General features: G+C 43.7%; 1 protein-coding gene and 1 long non-coding RNA gene across 3 annotated transcripts in view; one reads left to right on the forward strand and one right to left on the reverse strand.

Annotated features, from left to right (window-relative positions):
• Window positions 1-383: 383 nt before the first annotated feature.
• On the reverse strand, window positions 384-1,186 carry LOC139614115 (uncharacterized). Its single transcript, XR_011686902.1, has 3 exons — window positions 1,068-1,186; window positions 666-713; window positions 384-522 (listed from the first exon to the last, which is right to left on the reverse strand). It is a non-coding gene; the product is annotated as an uncharacterized lncRNA (long non-coding RNA).
• A 14-nt stretch (window positions 1,187-1,200) lies between these two features.
• ldlrap1b (low density lipoprotein receptor adaptor protein 1b) overlaps window positions 1,201-22,905 on the forward strand; it is a 32,476-nt gene continuing 10,771 nt past the window's right edge. Inside the window, exons 1-5 of one of the 2 annotated variants that reach the window (XM_071471265.1) lie at window positions 1,201-1,505; window positions 16,463-16,605; window positions 17,652-17,764; window positions 20,576-20,690; window positions 22,086-22,158. In XM_071471265.1, the coding sequence (XP_071327366.1) occupies window positions 1,232-1,505; window positions 16,463-16,605; window positions 17,652-17,764; window positions 20,576-20,690; window positions 22,086-22,158 (718 nt within the window). In that variant the 5' untranslated portion in view covers window positions 1,201-1,231. The remainder of the gene's footprint in view (window positions 1,506-16,462; window positions 16,606-17,651; window positions 17,765-20,575; window positions 20,691-22,085; window positions 22,159-22,905) is intronic. The other variant, XM_071471264.1, reaches the window with a different exon arrangement.

Raw genomic sequence — 22,905 nt, forward strand, 5'->3', positions numbered from 1 at the left:
TGAAGTACTGCTACCCGAGCTTCACACTGAAGATAGTGGTGGTGTTGCCCCATATCTGTCCTTAGGGATGTGTCATCCTGTTGCACTTTTATCTCTGAGCTTGTCATCTCCTATGAAATCTGGTACTGCAAGATTTTTTGAAGGCCATTCACACGAGTAGTTCATTTGCTGTGACACTGTAAGCAACAAAAGAAGACGGCTTACAATCAGCGTCATCGAGATACAAACCAGGATGTTATCAATGTCACATTAGTAGTTGGCCATAGTTTGCCCTTGTGTCCAGTAAACATCTGTTTTTAATCATGCACAAAGTGGTCAGTATGAAATTATTTTCTCTCGGCTGGTCAGTAGTGTCTCTTCTCCAGGACTGTGCAGTGAGGTGTCTTTGTCTGCAGTCTAGATCTCCCTGACTTCATATTTTTTTCATCAGGAGACCCCTCTCCTCCAGATGTCCAGCAGGGACTCTGTGGCTTCCAGTTTTGAGCAATGACTGATAGAGTGCATCTCTTCCAAGAAAGGACTCTTAACCCCGCCCACCAACCACACACACACACACACACACACACACACACACACACACATATAGGTTGTAATAGGTCACTTTTGGGGACACTACATAGACTTGCATTCATTTCCTGAATACATACCCTAACCTTGACCCTTACTTTAACTGACGTTTAGCCTTCAGTCTAAAATGTGTCCTTAAAAGTGGCCTATGAAAGAAAAAACGCACACACAGACAGCTGTTCACTTGAATGATACTGGCCATCAGACCACCAGGGCATGTGGGGGTTAGGGTTACATACAGCATAGGATGCACTTGTTCAGATAATCCTGGTATTATATTCAGTGTATGCACTGTATTACAGAGATCATCTGAGTAAAGTAGGACCATTAGTCTGTTACCATGAGGAGCATATTCACATTTATAAACAAAAATCTATTTACTTCTTATTATGATGCATAATGTGAATCTAGCTGCTTTTGTTTTTCATATCAACCTGTAAAAGGTGAGTGAACTGAATTAAAGTCGGTCCACTCTCCAACCTATTTGGTCATGACATTACCTGAGTTAAATACGCGAGGTCTGACCCCAGATGTCCCACAAAGACGCGGGGTGTGGGTGACACTGTGCCGCGCAGTAACAGGAACAAGGCTGCAGCACCGCCCGCCCGGGCTGCGACAGCCCCACAACCGGGCGTCACGCACGTTATCCGGTTAATTTACATACATGACACCGCCCACGGGGGACGAACATGATAATCCACCGTCGACTGAAAGCCAACCGTGCGGAGGGGAGGAAAAAAAACGCCGAAACAAAGTTTGGACGAGAGAGAGGGCTGTTTTAAACCAAGCCAAGTGTTTCGACAGAGACGAACAGGCGCTCGTCGGGCTCTTTGCCCCACTTCTGGATTACGACATGGACGCTTTGAAATCCGCTGGAAGGGCAATTATACGGAGCCCCAGTATCGCCAAACAGTCGTGGGGTGCGGGCAGACATAAAAGTAAGTCAATACATCACCGCGGAGGCGTTAGCTGGCGCAAATTTGGCTAAACCGAGCTAGCCAAGTAGCTATCACTACAACCGGCGTTTACTTAGCGTCACTTTACAACTCCTCTGCGGAGGCCAGCTGCAGCTTCTGGGGACAACAGCTGTCCGGGGGCAGGGTGTTTCATAGACCCAGAAACTCGAAGAACAGTGAGCCTAGCGAAACGCTTCCGATAGGAGCGGGTATTTCAAGTCGGAAACGTCTGGTTTTGCAGTTGAACTTGACGCTCAAACTGACAGCGGCGCCCCGCAGCTCGTAAACGGACTCCCGTTGAGACGTTTGCCCGCGGAGCAGCGGGGTCAGCTCCGGTCGTGGCTCCCACACACCCAACAAGTCCAACGGGTCGTTCGTCCGCTCCTGGCCGCAGGGAGCGGACGCGTGTCGCGACAAAAGTTTGAGAGTCCCGTGAAATCCTGTAGTTGTCTGCCACGTCACTCAGCCGGCTGACGGACCCGGTCTTGCAGGACGGAGGCTCAGGGTGACACCGGGGCAGACACGGCGGTGGAGAGGCGTGAGGAGGGTTGGTGGTCGTCCTCCCGGCGAGGCTGTACATCCTAGCAACGCACTGTTGCTAGGCGATACACTGTGAAACAAACCGAGAGGCTGTGCAAGGAGTGGCGGCGGAGGTCGGCGCGGCGCCTCGCTGAAATCTGTGGTTTTATTGTCATTTGGTTTTACTCGGGATTTCCTCACGATGCTCGCCGTCGTCCCCGGTGTGTCCGCTCGTCACCCTGAGCAGGCAGCGGAGCACGGTCACGCTGACTGTGCTAGCGGGGCTCCCACATGCAGGCTGAGCTGCCAGGACCCTTTTATGTTTCCTCACACAAAGGGGGGATGTCCCCTGCTCCCATGCCTCTCCTCCGTTTGTTTTTTTTACTGCACAGACAATAGAGCAGTTGGCAGCAAGATGTCACAGGTGCCAGACAGTGCTCTGTGTGGGTCCACTCCTCTCCCGGGGAGAGAGGTGGTCCCTCCACGTCCGACCGGGCAGAGGCCACCGAGGACTGACCAGCAGTCAGTGTCTGGTGTTGAACTTTGCCACAACTCCATGTTCAGTCTGTGGCAAAAGTCTCATCTCCTCCTCTCCTCTGCCACCACAGCTAGCAGAGGCAAGCCGAGGATTTATACCTCTCATGTCATTTCTTAAGCTACATTATTTTCTCATCGGGGGAGGTTACTGTGATTATTGTCTTTCTCCTATTTTCAATCACTGGATAAAATCATAGACTGCTGTGTCAAGAATGAGCAGCAACTTGTTTCATCTTGTAGTGTCAATAAGCTTCTGCTCCAAGGCGGACTCAGTTTGCATTTGCTGCATGCAGATATTGTAATTTAGACCCCATAGTGTGGGTATTCCTCCAACCTGGGTTATGTCTAGATACATAGAGGTCTGTAATTTGAGGCAAAGTTGTCTACAGAAAGATTTTGTGTTGGGCTTGGTCTTGTCAGAGCAGCTTATTCACTTCTTTGGCATCTATCAGCACTGCATTCCTCTTCTCCCACTGTCAGTCATGGATTGTAACAGGTTCCAGTATTGTTTTCATAAAACTGTCCATATCTCTTGAGCAATCACCACCCATCAATATTTAAAGCAGGCTGACATTAGCACCCGCTTTGTGGTGTTTACCCTGCTTCTGCAGGCTTGTTCCTCTGCACGGGCAAAAATGTGTTAGCTCTGTCATTTCCTGCACGGTTTTGAACAGCTCAGTTGCTTGTTGGCAGTCTGCTGAGCTGACAGAATGTTTCTCTGCACTGCCCTCTCATTACATCCAAATAGTTGCCACTTTACAGAGAGGGAAAAATGGTATGTAACATCAACCATCTTTGTAGGTCACGAAGGCCCTGTTTTTTTCTTTACCAATCTGGAAAAGTGTGGGAGGTAGAAAATCCCTGTCTGCACTGAACAGAGACGTTCCCTCCCACGTTCCTGGTCAAGGAGCTGTCTTCTGTGGGCCTGTCAATATCAAAATGGCTACATGTCAGGATGTCAGTCGACCCATACAGATGGCTAATGGGGAGTGCGTGTGATCTCAAGCCACTTGGACTGCATCATTTTTGACACTGTAGAGGTATGAGCCAATGTTGTGGTTGCAGCCACCAGAGGTGGTAGCTGGTGCAGCTTTTGACTGATTTGCATTTTGTGCATTATTCAGATAGCATCACTGCAGTGACAGACGTTTACATCTGTAGCTGTAATTTATATATCATAATGCTACATGACCTACATAATAGGTCTTAACTAAACAAGTAACTAAACCTCTGACCCTGCTCTGGTCAGTGTTGTGTCCCCTGCACAAAGTCATCCAAAGGTGGCTACCAGGCTGTAATGGAGATTGCTTTCTGCAGGAGTCCTTTATGGAGTTGTAAAGTCCTCAGCGATTTACAGCCCTGTTAGATCTTCTGTATCTGTAAGCTGCTTCTGTGTGGAATCGGTGTATCGAGTCACGTGTGAGTGTGTGTGTGTTTGGATAGGGCTGCACAATCATGCTTCGTCACCATTTCTCCACGAGGACAATTTTTAATCCTGTGGCAAAATAGATGTTTGACTTTCTCTTGTTTCAGCTGACACAGCAGGAAAATATGACACTTAAAACATCATAATTGTTTTAAATAGTTTTTAAACCAGTAACTGCCACAGGCTAAACTGAGCAGTGAATTGCAGTGTGAGAAATTTGTAAAGCAAGAGCTGATTTATTTGCATCTGTTATTCACTCTGCTATATTGTATTTGGTTATCTGTGATTAGAAAAACATGTACATCTCTTCCCATGTATTATTATGTCTGAGTAAACACTGTTTTCCTCTCTGTGTAAACTCCAACATTTGTTCCACAAGAAAGCTTATATTACAAAAACACATTTATTGGCAGAAACTAAGATTGGTTTGTTTAATTCCTTTTTCACCGAAATAGTCAGAGTGTGTTTTATTTGCCCCACTTTTTGAAAGACTATGCAGTACTGTGACGCCAGTAGAGAAGTGTGAACATGAAGCATGGTAGCTAACCTTCTTGGTAAGAAATAATTGATGTAATCTGCTTGAGCCATATGTCTAGACATATGGTCAGTGTGTTAGTTCACAGTTCTCTGTCTTCATTGTCAGTAGGAGATCTTGGTGACTAAATATATGCCACTTGAGACTTGAACAGCAAGACGAAAGCCTACAAATCCCAATTAAGTATGTTTAGACGGCTATCTTAGACTGGAAGCAGTTACGTTGTTGCTCATTCTGTGTTTCCAGCAGTTACTCCGTGACTCCTTCCCTGTTTAATCTGTTCTGTGCAAGTGAGTCAGTGTTAGCCAAAGCTACGGGCATGACGATAAACATTGGTCTACAGCTTTGAAAGCCTGAGAAAGATCGTATTGGACTCCTACAGTAGGAACAGTCAGGCTGTGAGGGTCGTGGGATGTCTTTTCAGTGTTTGACCAGTAGACAGGAATGAAACTCAGGTGGTTGATGTTGAAACCTGTCTTCCCTCCCCCCACATTCTTGCATGTAATTCAAGAATTACTTGCTGGTTTTAAGGACCTTCTCTAAAACCAATGCTTGTTACAAAACTTTTCTTTAAGGCCCTAATACAGCCAGAGCTATAGCTTGGAGAAAATCCCTGTTGTCTCCTGACAGTATTAGTGAAATCTTATGAAACCTCACGCGACACACCCTTTCCCATAAACTCATCTGGTCTATGAAGTCCCTGGGAATACAAGAGGGATTATTTTCATTAATGGAAGATTCCTTCACCTCCCACTGCCCTCTCTTTCTCTCCACTGCCTGTGTGTCTGCAACTGCTGCCAAAAGTACAACCTGAAACATGTCTCTGAGGATAAAAACATGAGCATATGACTAAAGATGCAGAGAAGAGACTTGCAGAAGGTACACACCTCCAAAATCACATTGCGCAAATCTGTGGTCTCGTGTGTCAAACACTGACGGATTGTACAAGAGAGACATTCATCAGCCCTCGGGGCAATATGTGCTTAAAACAAATGTTCAAACAGAGCAAACAAATGATTTGCTGTTTTTTCTTGCACTGGTTTGTCCTTACAGGGGTTCTTCGTTCCCAGTAACTGAGACGTGCCAGTGTGTTCAACACCCAGGTAGATTCAAATGGGCTCACCATCAGGTGTTCTGTCATCATAATCATCACAGCTGTCTGACCAACAGTGTAACACCACCCAGATATTCGGTTCACTAACAAACAAAGCAAAGAAAAGCAGCAAATTGTTCACCTTTGAGAAGCTGGAGTCAGACAGTGTTTGACAATTCTGCTCAAAATGAAAAGTTGGCGGTGTTGTGTCGCTGTTTTGGTTTTAACGAGTCAACCCCATTTCAGAGTAAGTCTCATTGTTCGGTTTTATTTTAGACCAGTTCTGACTGTCATTCGTCATTTTTTGAGTTAAGGATAGATTTTCCACCACTCTGTTTTCATTTGGTCCTGTGACGGCATCTAGTTTGGTTTACATATATTGATTGATTATAAGAATTGTTTTTTTGCAATTATTTTCCGATGATCAATGAATAATTGCGGCTGTACTATACATATCATAACGCAAATATGCTTATGTTTATAGACTTGAAGATATGGCATCCTTATTTGTCAGAATTATTTGAGTTGCAGTAGAATCCAGCTCCTCCCGTTGAGCGTTGCTGTGCACAGGGTGCTTGAGGGATCAGTTTCATAACCCTGATTCTTGTTGAGAGTACATTCTGGTCTCAGCTGGTCATCAGCTGTAATCCCTGACTGGCATGACCACTCATTCCCCCTCTCTCTCTCCCTCACCTCACTTTCCCTCTTTGAGTGGATTTGGCCAATACTGAAAGACACATGTCTTAATGTTAGGACTTTAACCATGACTATAAGACTCTTATCCTCTGCAAATCCTTTTCCTTCACCCAACTGGAATTGTTTTGAATGGTCATCAAATTAAATACAGATAGCTGTGCAGTCATCACTTCCTCTGTATCTCTGAAAATGCTCCAACACAGATATTATGTTTAAGAATATCATAAGCCTGTTGTGGAAACGAAACTAGAGAAGCATCCTGGTGTCCAAGGACAAAGACAAAAATGGTCACAGGCTGCTGGGCATAAAGGATCCTCACTGACTGTTCATCTTACTTACTTTGTATCGATTGCTCCTTTAGTGAACTGGCCTGTAGTTTATGTCTCTGGTCATTTTTGTCTAATGGTGTTATTTGTGCATGTCACACAGAGAGACTTTGACCTGGGTTACTGATAATATGTAAAACATTTCCTGTGTCCTTTCTGCAGAAGCTGCAGTTAAGAGGGGCAACAATGGATCAGTCTGTACCAGGCAGGGACAGACAGTGACAGTCACCCCATGTGTACTAACACACTTTTTCCCTTTGACTGACACTCAGTCCTTCTCTTCTTAACCGTTCTCCGTCTCGTTGTGAGGAATTAGTGATGATGAAACTTGTGTCTGACCTGCACTGCGCAGCCTGAACGGAGTACACAAGCTCACAGACACAGTGTGTACAGTACGTATATAGTTGCATGAGACCGCAATCAATAGTCTGCAATAGAAATGTAGGGCATAACTTTTTTTGGGGCATAGTTAAAGGTTGTCCACGGCTTTCTCTTCACAAGCTCAGTGCTGTGTGTGTCTGTGCACCCCTCCAGGCATCTTCTCTCACTTGAGTCAGCAGTTTCTAAATTAGCCCGAAGTGTCCTGATTGGAATCTAATAATGCTGGAATAGGTTGTTTTGTTTTTTTTTTTTGCACGCGTCTTGTCGTTGTGAGATAAGAGGAGGTCATCTCACCACAGGTGTAGGTCACCTGAGGCCTTAAATAGCCAAAGATACACAAGTAGATACACGAGTTGCAGTAAGCCTATATCATGATAATGGCAAACTATTGATCTTTTATGAACTCACTTTGTCCTCAAAGGTTGTTTGTGATTTGTCTTGGTGTTACTCTATATTTTCTTATTGTCAGCAAATTCCATGAAAAGACAAATCAACAATCAGTTGACACTACTAAGGATTGTGTGTGGAACCAAAGCTGGACAGTCCTGCACAAAAACTATTAAAACACATCAGTCAGCCACATCTTCGTTATGTTGATCATGGACAGTGTAGTTTATTTTGAGTAGATTCCAAATACACCGTCCTGCTGCTGGAAATACTCACTAGTGCACCAAACATATATCAGTCCAACAAATAAACAGTTTGCAAAATGAAATGTGTTGTGAGTTTTTTGGAACAGATAGAAATGGGAATATTTTGAGAGATAGAGTAGCACATCATTGGTTTTGGTCTCTTTATTGGATTAGTTAACAATAAGAAACAAGCAATTTCTTGTATTCCCTCCTACACCAATTTGTGAAGCTGAGAATTAATTACGACTTGCAAATGGACTCACAAAGCCTCCCTGGCTGAGGAGTAGTCAGTGCAACCTCTGTCTGTAGTTAAATACTGATCCTCTGAGAGGACCACGAGACAGACAGCCATACAACACCGCTTTTCCCAGTGCCCCAAGGTGACGCACATCTACACCCAAAACCAGAAGCGAGACCCTGTTATTTCCCAGGCATCGGTGCTTGTTTCACTGTAAAATCACAAACGTGTTTTAGAGCAACAGAAGGCCCAGTGGAGATTATATTCATTTCCCCATTTTTCTTTCAGGAGCTGTTATGCAGGTGGGCAGGACTGTGTCCAGCCAGACCAAAAACAATGAGTCATTCACAGTTTGAGATCCAGAGGGCTCAGATGAATGCAGCGGGACTCGCGCCTCTTGCTCTTTCACTGAAGCCGATGCGACACCACGCGGAGAGCTCTCCGTGCTCAGAAGCTCCTTTCAAATAAAAACAAAGGGGAAACTGTTGTTGCAGCAGGCTCAACTCGTGGAGCCTGCTGGAGCTGCGGAGTGGCGGCGGGGCTTTGACTGTTGACCTGAAAGTCTTTATTTGTGTTTGTATGTTAAACCAAGCCGGGCCACTTTGCTGCTAGTCCCCCTCCCCTTCCCGAGGATCTCAAAATAATCATTCATGACAGTTTCTGTTGAATATCTAACCGCAGTGGCTCACTCATGTACTCAGCGTGACGGACATAATGCGGTATCACTTGTAGACTGAACAAGGATGTAAAAAGATTTTCCCAGTCACTGCTAGAACATTAACTCCCACAGTTTCATGTGATAGTTAATCATGGTGTAAAGTCACAGCTGATTCACTCAGTCACACCAAAGTCAGGTCATCTGCACAACTTTGTCACCTTTTAACTTGTTTACGGTTGAGAAATGTGTCATTGACAGGGAGGAGTGGGCACTTTCCTCTTTAATTCATCTCTATTGGTCCTGAACCGTTGGACAGTTATATCTTGCATTTAGAGAAGCATTTTCATTCATTTTCAAGCAGAGAAACACTATTAATGTTGGCCGGAAGTAAGCCGATAGATCACAGTGATAAAACAACCAAGTTGTCATGATGGCGCTATGGTGATTTGCGTTTTTATCCCTTTATCGCTGCATGCATATCACCCCGTCTGCCAGCCCCAGAGTATTAACTGCATTATTTAGTCTGCACTCACAGCGTAGCAGAGTGCTCCTGCTGTTTCCACGGTGATTAAACTGTTGCATTTCTGTAATTGTCCATTACATTTGTTGTGCGAAGGGTTTATGTGTGTGAATTTATGGTGAGAATTTTGACTCGCTGCCATCATTTGCATATTTTTGTCCATGTTCGACTCTATTTCATGATTACCTCACTTCCATTTTCTCTTTTATCATCTTGTACTTCATTTAGGGATTTCTGGCTCCCTCTGTCTGTCCCTTCTCCCTGTCTCTACCACTCTGTCTGCCTGCCTGCCTGCCTGCATGTCGTCTGTCATCATCCCCTCTTAAAGCAGAGGCAAGGCCAGGAAGAGCAGATCCTCATTACAATCACTGTCGTTGGCTGTTGACAAGGATGGCGATAGTGATCCTCTCTGACCCTCCCTTGTCCAAATTCCCTGCTTCATTTCCTCTGTGTTGGCTTTGACCAAAATACCCACCACCACCACATCCACCACCTTTCTAATACTCTCCTGCTGCACAGGCTCAGCCCTCAAATCCCTTTGATTATAATTCCCTGAGACCTCTGTGCTGTCTTGCCTCTCTAGATCTCTTGTTGCATCAAATAGGCCTAACTGCCTCTGTAGTTTTAGCTTCATTAAAACTCCATGTAAAGTCCCAGCTTATGCATAGACTCAAATGATGGGATCTTAAACCAGAGGTTAAGGCCTCACCAGTACCTTTTCCTCTATAACAGCCATGTAACCACCAGAGTGGTCAGATGACCACAGCTTGGTCTGACACCCAGAGCTCTCTGACAACAGAGAGGCTGTCTGAGGTCCTGCCTACACATTCAATGAACCCCACAGCTCCAATAACCTGCCTGGATTCTACAAATACTGGACACTGTAGATGGTAAAACACAGTGTAGCTATGTTAATAATGCTATCCCTCTCCATATCAGAGAAAAGCAAAATAGAGATCATGGAAAAGGTGGTATGATGGGCCCAGTGTTATTATTTATGACAGCTTTTTTTTCATTGACACATAATCCGTTTTCCTTGAAATGGTTATTAAATTAAAATACTGTGAAATACCACAGATTGAGGGAACTTGAAATATGTGTGAAACACATTTTAGCTTTCTCATGCAGTGCAATATGCCATCTGACAGATCCTTGGTGCAGAAATCTTATTGCTTTAATGACCTGTTATCACATCCACGTACAGGAATATTTGAGAAGTCTGATGTTCCTGTACTATTAAGCCTATGTCTGCTTTTTACCGTCTACTCGGTTGACAGTGTGATGTAGAGCTTTTAAATGTCTGTTGGCTTACACGACAGTTCAGATGAGGTGAACTTCAGAGTGAGGAAGTAGCTGCATGTATGTTCTTTGTTCCTTGGCTCTTCTCCTGGCTGAGTCTCACTGGTGTGGTGTTGAGACTTGTACGAAGCAGGAGAAGTCAGAGCAGATGGAGCAACTTTCCATCTGACTGGCAGAGTGGACTTTAGGACTGTTGGCTCGCAAGGGGGTTTTTGTCCAGGTTATGAGTATGGGGTAGTGCTACTTGAGCTGTTATCACATTGCAAATTACACATGAAATGTAACATTATATGAAAATAAATATATAAGGTATCAAGAATGATTTAAGTATCCAACAGGCCTCCTTTCCTTAGACAGAGACATCACTTCTCACAATTAGAGGGCAGTATTAAATGTATAATAAGAAAATGAACCTTAAAGGCGGAGAGATTCAGTGTATTCAGTAAGTATTCAGACTCCTTCAGTGTTTTCAGATTTTGGTATGTTGGCCCTGAGGCCCTGTTCAGACCTGGCAAACTAATCTGAAGAACATGCGTCTTCAGTGATCTGATTACAATTGGTCAGCTCTGAGTACGTCTGTTCACACCTGGCTTTAAAATGCCTCTCCAGTGAGCACTTGTGATTAGATCTCATTTCCCTGCTTCATATGCAAATAAACAGGTATGCGGCATTGTTTTTAATAATCAATGCACTGTGCACAGCTCTACAGTGCACTTACAGCCATTAGAAATAGTAAAAAGTTTTGGTTCATTATGAAACTGTGATGGTCCTTCAGTTTGGCCCGGACACATTTGCATTCACACTGCTAAAAAAATGTGGTCTGAGTGATCAGATCTCAAATGCATCCTGAATGCATCCAGGGTGCGTTGACACCTGTACTTTGAGCTGATCCCTTGTGATCGGATCTCTCAGGATGCATTTTAATAACAGGTCTGAACGGGGCCCAAGGGTTATGTCTGGTTCCCTCCAGACATGACGCTTCAGACCAGAGAATCCTGTTCTTCACACTGTGAGAATCCTTCTGGTGTTTTTTTGCAAACCTTCCCTAAGGAGAGGCTTCCCTCTGGCCACTCTGTCATCAAGCCCAGATTGTTGGCGTGCTGCAGTGATAGTTGCCCAAGCAGGATCTCTGGAGCTCAGCCGTCTGGTTCTTGGTCACCACTCTAAGCAAGACCCTTCTCCCCTTATTGCTTAGTTTGTCTGGGCGGCCAGCTCCAGGAAGAGTCCTGGTTGTTCCACACTTTAAGAATTACAGAGGCCACTGTACTCTTGGGAACTTTCAGTGCAGCAGAAATATTTTGTAGCCTTCCTCAGATTTGTGCCTTGATGCAATCCTGTCTCTGAGCTCTGCAGGAAGTTCCCTCCACCTCATAGCTTGGTTTTTGCAGTGATGTGCATTGTCAGCTGTGAGATGGAATTCACCACAGGTGGTCTCCAGTCAAGGTGTTGAAACATCACAAAGATGATCAAGAGAAATGGCAGAGACCTGAGCTAAATTTCAAGTGTCATAGCAGAGCATCTGAGTACGTATGTTACTGTGATATTACAGTTTTTCCTTTTAATAAAGCTGCAAGAATTTCTAAAATTCAATTTTTAATTTGTCATAATTGGGTGTTGAATATAGAGAGATGAGAACAAAAGTGAATTTAAACAATTTTAGCAAAAGACTGCGATGTGACAAAGTGAAGGGGAAAAACTCAAAAGTCTCTGAACGCACTGTATATTTTTTAACTATTAATGTGCATATCCTGCGTCTGTTTTGGATTGTCGTTTGTCACATTGGTAAAATGAGAGAAACAGAACTTGCCATTATCATGATGTGCTTGGTTTAGGGGTCCTACGTACCATCCAGGGTAGTGCAGCTGCTTCTGATCTCAGTTATTAATTAAAATAGTAACCTCCTCACCATGTCACCATGTTTATTGTTTACAAATGCAGTAGCTCTATACGGTCTGAGTGATCTAGTTTGCCCTCTGGAAGTATCCTCCAGTAACATGCATTATACTTAGACAAGCGTGAGAGCGATTACTTTCACGATTCAGTTGTCTGTGCCAGTGCTTGGTTGAAAAGCAAATATATCTCTGCCTTCAGACAAACTGATCTGGCAACTACAAGTGTTAGATTTGGACTCTGAGAGCTATCTTTTTGTTTTACAGATACTGGAGGTATTAAATTCTTATTTTTCGTTCCCTCCAGTTTTCTTCCATAACACATATCTCCACCATCTGGCAAGAGCATCCCTGTTGAAATGTAGTTAATATTTATGTAATAGTGTGAGTGTGTGTGTAGAGTTGTGTGTGTTAAGTTTTCCAGAGGTTCAGGGTGCGGGCACCTGGCCCTGTAAAGACTTGCAGCGCAGGAGCCAGAACAAGACCGAGTGAACCACACTGGTTCATTATCTACACCATTCTTTGAAGGTGATTGGCTAATCGAACCCTCGCACTTCCCATGCTCACTCATGTTGGCAGCAGCTGTAGCTTTCTTACCTGTCCCCACAAATCCTATCCCCTTCCACTCAGCAAACATCAGTGCTCCGTCGCCTGGTCTCGCTGGCTTATTTACAGGCGGTGTCGCCCAGGCGAGCAGCACTCACTGACCAGCCAGAGCTCCAGCGTAGCCAAGAAGCCTTTGAAGTTGGCTCTAATCAGCACTGCAGCTGCAGAGAGCTGCTGTGGAGGGGGCTGGGGCTGGTGCTGGTGGTGGGTGGTGGGTTGGTTGTGTGAATGCAAATGTAACCAATATGAAAATGGATTATTATTCCATACAAAGCAGCATTCTGGGTTTATGCACCAGTCTAAAAATAGCTCTGGTTCATGAGTTACTCATTTGAACTGCCATCGTGTCTGTTCTTCAAGAAAGCTCTTGTTTCGTTGCTCACTAAAACTGCTGCTGTGCGGTTGCAGGGTTTTGTTTTGTTTTTTTAATTTTTTGCTAAATATTCATCTATTTCAGGGGAAAGACTCCCCATCATCCGTGTAGTCTAGTCTTATAGTAGCCTCCTCACTGTCTCATGGGATGGGGTATTCCTAAGACTCTGTGGTCAGGCTGAACAGGCTGGTAATCCCTGGAGACTTGCCTTCTGCAAGCATTAGTATGGGCAGTTGAAGTAGGGAGGCTTGCCTCTGATATCACTGCTGGACCAGCACAAGCCCGCTGCTGCACTTGTGTGTATTATGTGAATGACATCTCTCCTACGCCTTGAATCATTCAGGGCCTTTTCAAAGCACGTCTGACAGATTGTTGAAATTCAGCGTAGCAGATCAGTCAGCAACGTTTCCTTTTGTAAACACAAGAAATCTCTGGACCGAAGGTTCACGGCTGCTTTTACAAACACAAGCAAACACCAAAGGTTAGAAATGTCATTGCCCCCTGAGGTTAAGCTTGCATTATCCTCATCATATTTGTGTGACTTTGCAAATGCCTTAAGTGGCTACACCCGTTAATGGACATTTATAGTCCACTTGGACCACTCAGTAACTTGATTTAGGTCATGGGCAGCAGCTAGTGATTCTCTGCCACAGATTATATTACAGTAAGGGTGCTACTTACCCAGGCACTAATGTAACAGCAGCGGGGTACAGCCTGATCTGTTCACCACACTTAAGAGCGCAAAGACCTTGACCTTAGAGTGGGTGTTCACTGTTAAGACTCACCCATTACTTAAGTATGGGTTTGGTTAGAGCTGCATTTAGACTATTAAAACCCATTCTCCATGACCACTCACAGTTGGCTTGGTTTGGCCACAGAGGAGGCGAATGTTATAATTTAACCTCTGCTGCTTTCTTCAAATGGTTTCTGTTCCCTCAGCGATATTTTCTTCTTCTTTTCTTCAGCCAAGTGATAGTGTTCACAAAGTATAAATGCAATCACAAAGCTTTGTATGTAGTTGTGTAGTTGTCTGTTACAAGAGGTTGTTTTTTTTTTTTTTTTTTTTGGAACAATTTTTTAATTGAATACTTGAAATGATAATGATTTAATGATGTTTTAATTCAATAATTTGCTCATCAGTAATAATATCTGTCGGTGATTTATCACAAAAGCTAAAATATACGAAATGAATTTGCTAAATGAAGACGGAAACTGTTGACACGTGAAAGCAAGCACCGGTTTTTGCTGGGCCGAGAATGAGCGTGTCAATTCAGAACTGCGCAACAATCATGTGCTGTTAAAGATGAAAGCACTCGAGCTGTAATGGGGAAAATGAATCAAACTGATTTGAGCGCTATCAGATAGGTCAATTTTCATTTCAATTAATCAGCCGATTACTTTCTCAGTGAATGAACTCTTTTGTCTGACTTCTCCAAAACCCAAAGATATTCTGTGCAGTATTACACATGACTAAGGAAAGCAACAAAAAAGCAAGATATTTCAGAGACGGGAACCGGTGAGTTTTGATAAGCGGTTATCAGAAGTGAAGCCAATCAAGTTCTTGTCGATCAACTGATCATTAAATAGTTGTTTCAGTATAAGATAATGGTGTTAAAAGCATATAGCTGGCTGTAGCGATTCCTTGAAGAAAAACATGGTGACGGTGAGGATACTGGGTGACATGAAGACCATGAAGAGGCGGGAGTGATGTTCATTGTGTTTTCTGCTGGACCAATGGCCTCCACTCAGTATCACCACATAGCAGCAAGTCCATAAACTTTTTATGAGCTTCAAGGAGAAGTTAGCATGTTTATTGCCGGAGCAAATAGCTGAATACTGACGAGGCAGTTTGTTGTCGACCGATGTGTTCCCACAGTTTGTGCAGCTGGTTCCTCTATCAGCTCAAGTTCGGGCAGTTTGAAAGCTGATGAATGTTGGAGATCTAGTGTGGACTGTCAGCACTATTTGAACATGGCTCTCAGTCTCACACAAGCGCTTTTCTTTTCGCTGCTCCATCTCTGTGATCGCGCACGCCCGGCTCTCTTCACACTGATGTAACATGAAGAAAAACACATGGCCTTGAGCAGCTCACCAAGGTTTCCTCTGATGAAATAGACCAAAACTACAGTCTCAACAAAATTTACAATATTGAGTTGTGGATAAGTGTCATTGTCTCATAAGCTGCAGATGATATTTTATTAATGGCTTTGCAGGCTTGTAAATGAATTCTGGCAAACAGTCGAGAGGGAGCAGTTTTATCTCTTGAACCTGTATTTGACACGTTGACACTCAAACCACCACCGATGATGTTTAATGTTTAACCTTCATTGTGTTTTTATGGCATTTATGCTTGATCGGCCTGTATTCTGCACGGAGTGACAGATAAGAGGAAATTAAGGGTTTACAGTGGAGTGCAGACAGGGCCAGCTTAATTATGTGATACGTGATAAGATAAACTTTATTCCCCCCACGCAGTGAAATTGATGTGTCGCAGCAGCAGAAGTGCAGAGCAGATGCAAAGATAAGTCACTTTAAAAAAAAACCTGAAAAAAAGAACTAAGATGTACTAAACTCTATTTACAGTAATGTCTGTTGAGTCAAAAATACAATAAAATTGCTATATTCTTATTTCCTAATCCAGACAAAATAATATAAGCCCTCACTCAGTTTTTACGTTGTGAACCCAACATGATTTATTGTCAGCTATTTTCCCTTACTTTATATTTTCATAAAAAAAAATAAAGAGTTTATATTTTTCTTGGTTGTACAAAATGAGAAAAGAGATAACACATTTCTGGCAACTTGAGATTTGAATAAAAAATCTTTTTTATTTTCATTCCCTCTGGGTATTTCAACAAACGCCAGATAGTGCTACTTTACACTCCCTTTATCATGCACTCTATATTTGGCCAGGCTACAGGTTGGACAGCCTAAAAAGATGATCCATGTTTTTATTTAGATCAGAAAGACACTGAATTATGCATCTCATAAGAGCGCTTGATTTAGCTTTACTGCAAGGAGGAACAGCAAAAGCATGTGCTCATTACACACAGCCATAATGAGGACATGGTTTGGCTGCTGCCGTATCTAATCTAGAGTCCACATCCTGCAAGTGGACTGAGAGATTTACTGACATGCATCAGCCTACGGCAGAAGCAGCAGTGTTGTTGGTGAACAGTAGTGTCACTGGTGCGTGTGTCTCATCTCGCAGAGCTTCCAGAGAACTGGACGGACACGAGGGAGACCCTACTGGAGGGCATGGTGTTCCAGCTCAAGTACCTGGGGGTCACGATGGTCGAGCAGCCCAAAGGAGAGGAGCTGTCTGCGGCCGCTGTCAAGAGGATAGTGGCCACGGTGAGAGACGCCACACACTCGCACACCTTCACACACACACACACACACACACACATAACTGTAATAGTTTGACGCCCAAAATGTCCCGTCAACACACCCCTGTTCAGGGAATTTTTCCCAGAAAACGACTCTCTGAAATATTTTGTCCCCATTATCACCTCCGCTGCTTTATACTCCTGGTCATCCAGTAGTTTTCTCCTGTTTATGACCTGACACCTCCTTGAAAAGTGACTGGTTGGCTGCTGACCCCCCCCCATCCTCCCTCCCAAGGCCCAGGCTGACATTTAGAGAGGATGCAATTAGTTTAGACACTGTTGCTCATTGTGTGGCTCAGCCAGCTTTATCATGGTAGAAAAGGCTTAATGTTATTGGATCTGGCAGCTCAGTGGATAATGAAGTTAGCGGCGGCAAAATGGTCGGACTCGGGACACAGTGATATATGGAGAGGGAGGCAGAGGCTCTGGTTGGGCATAATCTGTTGGCTGCCATTGGTGTCCCTCTGAAATGGATGTTAGGCTACTGAATGGGAGATTTTTCTAACTTGTCATTTTATAGAATAGGTGGACTTGGCGTAAAGTAATGTTTTGTTTTGGCATAGTTGGAAGAGATTTCATTTACTCTGGACTGAATGTCTCTTTGGTTCTCACTCACACACATGCTTATTGTTGTTAAACTTCATTAACTCATTTAAATCATAGTTCATTTGATTTGTTTGTATGTTTATTTAAACAGCTTGTGGCAGATACATATTTTCATACTGTTAATCAAGCCATCAACTGTGCAGATTTTTGTTTAGCTGAGTCAGATCTCCAAGCATTTAGCTGAAGTTTTGGTGGCATCCTTTGAAAACTTGATGACAGGAAATTTGCTGTGATGGATTTAGTATTGCTGCCATCAGTGGATTTTGATTGGCTAGCTTGATTGGAAATTAGCAGTTTGAGTTGTAATTGGCACTTAGCTAGATTGATTTTTCCTTTTCCTTATCTCTCTATCTCACACACAGTTTTTTCTCTTCCTCCACCCATCTTCCCTTTCCTATCTTCCAGGCCAAAGCAAGTGGAAAAAAACTCCAGAAAGTCACGTTAACAGTCTCCCCACGAGGAATCATCCTTTACGACAGTGCCTCCAACCAGCTGATAGAAAACATCTCCATATACAGGTCAGTCCTCTTCAGACTCCTGAGGCCGTTGCTAATGTTTCTCACAGATTTTGTGTCCTGGACTCAGCTGGGCGTCTACAATTTGTGAAATACCTCCACCCTGAATTTGTCCTTATCACTTGCAGTACAACAAAAGTTGTTATTCTTCTCTTGTTCTCATCCATCACTGGTTGAATGTGAGTGTAAGGAGGTGTAGTACTCCAAGGCAGTCTGAAGTGTTTCTGTATGTGTGTGTGAGAGGAGAGCATCAGCAGTATGTCTCATCAATCTCAGCTCTCATGGGAGCACTACAACAGTTGTATGCCTGAGCTTTCACCTCAGGTGTGACTTACTGACACACACACACACACACACACACACACACACACACACACACATATATACACACTCCCCCCTCTAGTAAATGTCTTCAGATCTCACTGGCCTGCCACAGCCTGCTCACTTAAAGCTGCCTAACCTCCATTGGCCCTGAACTTATGAGCAAAGCTTGAATCACTTTTCTAAAATTCCAATTCCAAAATTCATAATGTTCCCATTATGAGCCCACATATTAAGTCAAGATGTGACTTTCCATCGTTTTTCCAAACATGCGTAGGCTCATGTTGAATAATTTCTTCGAAAAACTGGCAGATTGAGGACAAAATCTCAACTGTTGACAGTTTTCTTGAGTTGTCTCCGAGCAGTTTAATTGACAAGTTGTCTTCGCTGACCATGTTTCCAACTCTGCAGTGTCACCTGGAGATGTTTAGCTATTTTAGAGAAAAGTCTTCCCACCTGTTCAATATTCACTTGTCAACAGATAACCATTTTGTGGCTGTGCAAGATGGAGTCAATTTGTCAGACTCGCAGCATTTATCTATATTAAAAATCTAGTCTCTACATCTCTGGGCTGTTTTTTTTTTCAGATTGAACTTGAATAACCTAAGGTCGATTAAAGGCAGGATGACAGATGTCCCTGTCTTAAGCGAAGATAAAATTATGTCGATAAGATGTGTATATTGCATCAAAATGCACTGAGATCCAATTGTACAGAGATGGTCAACATCAGTTGTAGTATTTCCTGTGCAGTTTTAATCCACTCACAATACAGCTGATGATCATTTTCATTCTGAGTTAATCTGGTAATTACTGTCTTGCCATTACCATTCCCACTATAATCCTGACTCTTATCACAGTTGCAATACCTGTCAGAATCATCACAACATGATTTTTTTTTTTTTACTTGGAAAGTTTCACAGTGAATCTAAGAATATCTGCATCAGGTGTGTGGGAAGAAGTAGCCCAGCTACTTGAATTACCTCTGTGAGATGTTTGTCACGGCCGCTGCTGCAACTGTTGACCAAGTGGATAAGTGGGAAAAACCAGCAGCAAACTACAATAACTAACTTCCTGTTGTTCTCAGGAGACTGACATGCACCTCTTTCTTTCGTCTTCATTACAAGTTTGTTGTACAGTGCTCGTGCTCGTGCTCATCCAGTCCCTCTCTAATGCAATCCCAGCAAAATGTGGCACTGATAAAGGCTTCTGTCGTTTGACGAACATAAGTTATGTAAATAGAACAATAATTAAAAGGCTGAGTGGGTGAGGTGAGTCCAGCTGTAACCTCAGGATGGTGTGAAGACATAAAGCAGCTGGTTGTATGTTGCACCCCATTGGAGCTCTCCTCCCCAGACATCTGCTGAGAAGATGGATGACCAATAAAAGAAATGGATTTGCCTAGACACCCAATTTCCCTGACGCCCTCCCGCCCAAACATTTGCCAATAAATCTTGGTTGTGTTGTGCAGAGCGCAGCTGTGATTCTCAAACCTCTCCAAACTTTTCCTCCCTTGCTTTTATTTATATATTTATTACAAACCGTATATTCCCCAGTCATTAGTTAACCCAGTGTGCGGCTGTACTACAGTGAAGTTGGAGCACAGCGCTGATGCTCGAAGGAGAAAGGAAGGACAGATCATTATAGCCTTCCTCCATCATTTTGGGTCTCCCTCCCCAACTGGCCCGTGTGCCCATCACTTCGGTATTAGGGTAATGGCATGATGATCAAAAAGTGGAGAAAAGCTATATGTGAAGCATTACAGCTTAATTTAAGAGCCAGTTTTGCACCTGAGACTGACGAGCAAGACTGATGCCTCACAGACACGCGACATAGAGGAATCTCACATCAGGAGATGACCTTCTGCACCACAACAACACAGGCACAATCGCCTCCGTCTGAGTCTGCTTTCTGTACCTTACAGGGGCCTGACCCAATCTAAAAGCTATAATTTAAACCTCTGTGTGTGGAGGTTGTTTAACAGGTGTGCACAGTGGGTGTGATGAAGTAACTGCTTTAAAAAGCAGAAAGGAATGGCATCCCTTTGGCGGAACAGCACAGATGTCCACTGTGCATGATTCAGTTACGTTTCATGACCTGGCTCAGCCCTGTACCTGCGCGCACACACACACACACACACACACACACACACACACACACACACACACACACACACACACACACACACACACACACACACACACACACACACACACACACACACACACACACACCCAGCTGGGGTGTGTATTTGAACACGTGCAGAGCAGTGAGATTGTGAGTGCAGCTGGCTTTAGGAATGCCACAGATTTTTTATTGTAATAGTTTTTAGAGAAATGCTAGATTGAACAGTTTAAATCGGATTGCTGGGCTAGCTTAAGGGCTTAGTGCAGATGAAGTTGCATGATGGTCCCACTTGATCTTTGAAGACTGTATAAGGTCTTTGTTTTTATTAAAGAATCTGCATCTGTGTGCATTTGTGTGTTTTCCTCTCAGAATATCATATTGCACGGCGGACAAGATGCACGACAAAGTGTTTGCCTACATTGTCCAGAGCCAACATAACGAGACTCTCGAGTGTCACGCCTTCCTCTGCACCAAGAGAAAAATGGTGAGTAAATGAGTTTGTGGGGTTAAGTGTCTCTGAGAAACAAACCACTGTGTGCACAAGTGGGCTTTTTATCCATCACAGTCCAATGACCTGTTCATAGGTCCATAAGTTTATGAGTCTCACCTTCTGTAATATGACACAAAGAGCTTGAAACCACCTGCATCTAAATATTAGATAAAATGTTTACTGCTCGTTTCATTTTCCACTTTTTTAATTAAAGGATTAGTTCAACATTTTTGGAAAAAACACTTATTCAATTTCTTTCTGAGTTAGACGAAAAGATTGATATGAATATGAAGCTACGTCCAGCGGCTGGTTAGCTTAGCATAAAGACTGGAAATGAGGAAACAGTAGTCTGTCTGTCAAACGGTAACAAAGCCACCTAGCTGCACCTCTAAAGCTCACTAATCAACACGTTACATCTGACTGTTGCTTGGCCAGTGACGTTCTGAAGTCTTACCCTCGTTGTGAGGTTGCCAGGCAACTAGTCCCAACCAGGAAATAGTCCCTCCTCCCCTATAAAACCACAACTTTTTGTTTTCACAATTTTGTTTTTGAACTGAATAAAAACATGTTGAGCAATGAGTTTCAGAGTTTCTGGTAGGTGGATTTTGTTACATTTGGACGGAGCCAGTCCAGCTGTTTCCAGCCCTAATCCTAAATTATTTTTCCACTGGCTGTGGCTTTATATTTAGCAAACAGACTATGGAGTGGTTTTGATCTTCTCATCTAAGTCTCGGCAAGAAAGCAAATTAGCACATTTCCAAAATGTCAAATTATTCCGTCAAAGCCACTGGTTACGTATAAATAAATGTATAGTGAAATACAGATAGTGGCTGAAGCTACAAATGTAGACTAGAGATTCTTCATGCAGAGAACTTTGCATTCAGGTATCGCAGTCAGCTTTTGCTCCTGGCAGTGTGTGAAAAACACTTTATGCAGATATGTTGCAAAGGGAACAACTGCACTGCCACTTTGAGTCGCACTTTACTTGCAAATGTCCAAGTATTAAGTCAGGAGAAGGACAAGGAGTGAGAACATGAAGGGCGGGGAGGCCGTCATCCCTCTCTTGGCATTCTCTCCATCCCTGGAGGTTTGTAGAAAGAGTGAACCACTCCCTCCTCTTCCTTCCCCTCACTAATTTAGTTCTGGTCAAAAGGCCACGTATCCTCCCAGTTACATAAACAACTCGTCATAGAGCCCACTGGTTTCTCTTCCTCCTCCTCAAGTATCTGTGTTAGTGGTCAGTTCCTGTTTTTATCACTCATACTTCCTTGAATTCCCGGAGTTTTCCTTCCAGTGGATGAGATGCATCTTAGTATTATTCATCATCCTTTTGCTTTTTCTGTATCTCTCTGTCTCACTCTCGTCTGTCTCTCTGCTTCCCACCCCCAGGCCCAGGCAGTAACCCTCACGGTGGCTCAGGCTTTCAGAGTGGCGTTTGAATTCTGGCAGGCTGCCAAGGAAGGTACGCATGATCGCCCTGATGACCAGAGTGAGACGGATGAGCGAAAACATTCCTCCCTTCTTCCCTCTCCTCCCCATTGTTGTTATTCTTTACTCTTACTGTACATGTCCAGTATACAGTGCCCCTCTCCTTTATCCTGAGGTTTCCCCGACAGCACAGAAACATAAAGTTTCACCTGTCTTCCTGGTCTTGACCTTGACACCTAGTGGGGTCATGTGACCTACCAAAGAACTGTTTGATTGGTTGGTCGGTCCTGCCCATCACTGTTAATCCATCTCTCACACACACACACACTTGCATACAGTAGAGGAATGTCCCCATTGATTAGACCAGTTTCTCACACAGTAGTTAAATCATTGCCTTGAGAGCTGTTTCAGTTCAGTGATGCCTCTTTATTACAGGGAACTCAGTCATGGTTAAAGACTCATCTCGGTATCAGCGTGGGGAGGGGAGGGGTGGAGAGGAGTTGAGGTTAGCCTGGGGCGGAGGTGGGCTGACTCCCTGTTCCCTTTATGGTGAGAGCAGGACTCAGATGTGTGAGAGCTGGGATTTTCCCTCGATATATTTCCTCTTTGTTGTTTTTCTCCTCATGATATACAGTATATCTTCCTGCTTTATGTCAAACTTGTAAAGCACCCCCCCCCCCCCCCCCCCCCCTTTGAATTTGTGAGCACCGTTAATAGCCATGCACGGTGAGGAGATAAGCAGGCACCACGGCGAGCACAGCACGCAATCAGAGTGCTGTGT

The sequence above is a fragment of the Trachinotus anak genome, unplaced genomic scaffold (assembly GCF_046630095.1).
Source record: "Trachinotus anak isolate AG129_WGS33_773 ecotype Australia unplaced genomic scaffold, CSIRO_AGI_Tana_v1 ptg000033l, whole genome shotgun sequence".
In the NCBI taxonomy this organism is placed as follows: Eukaryota; Metazoa; Chordata; class Actinopteri; order Carangiformes; family Carangidae; genus Trachinotus; species Trachinotus anak.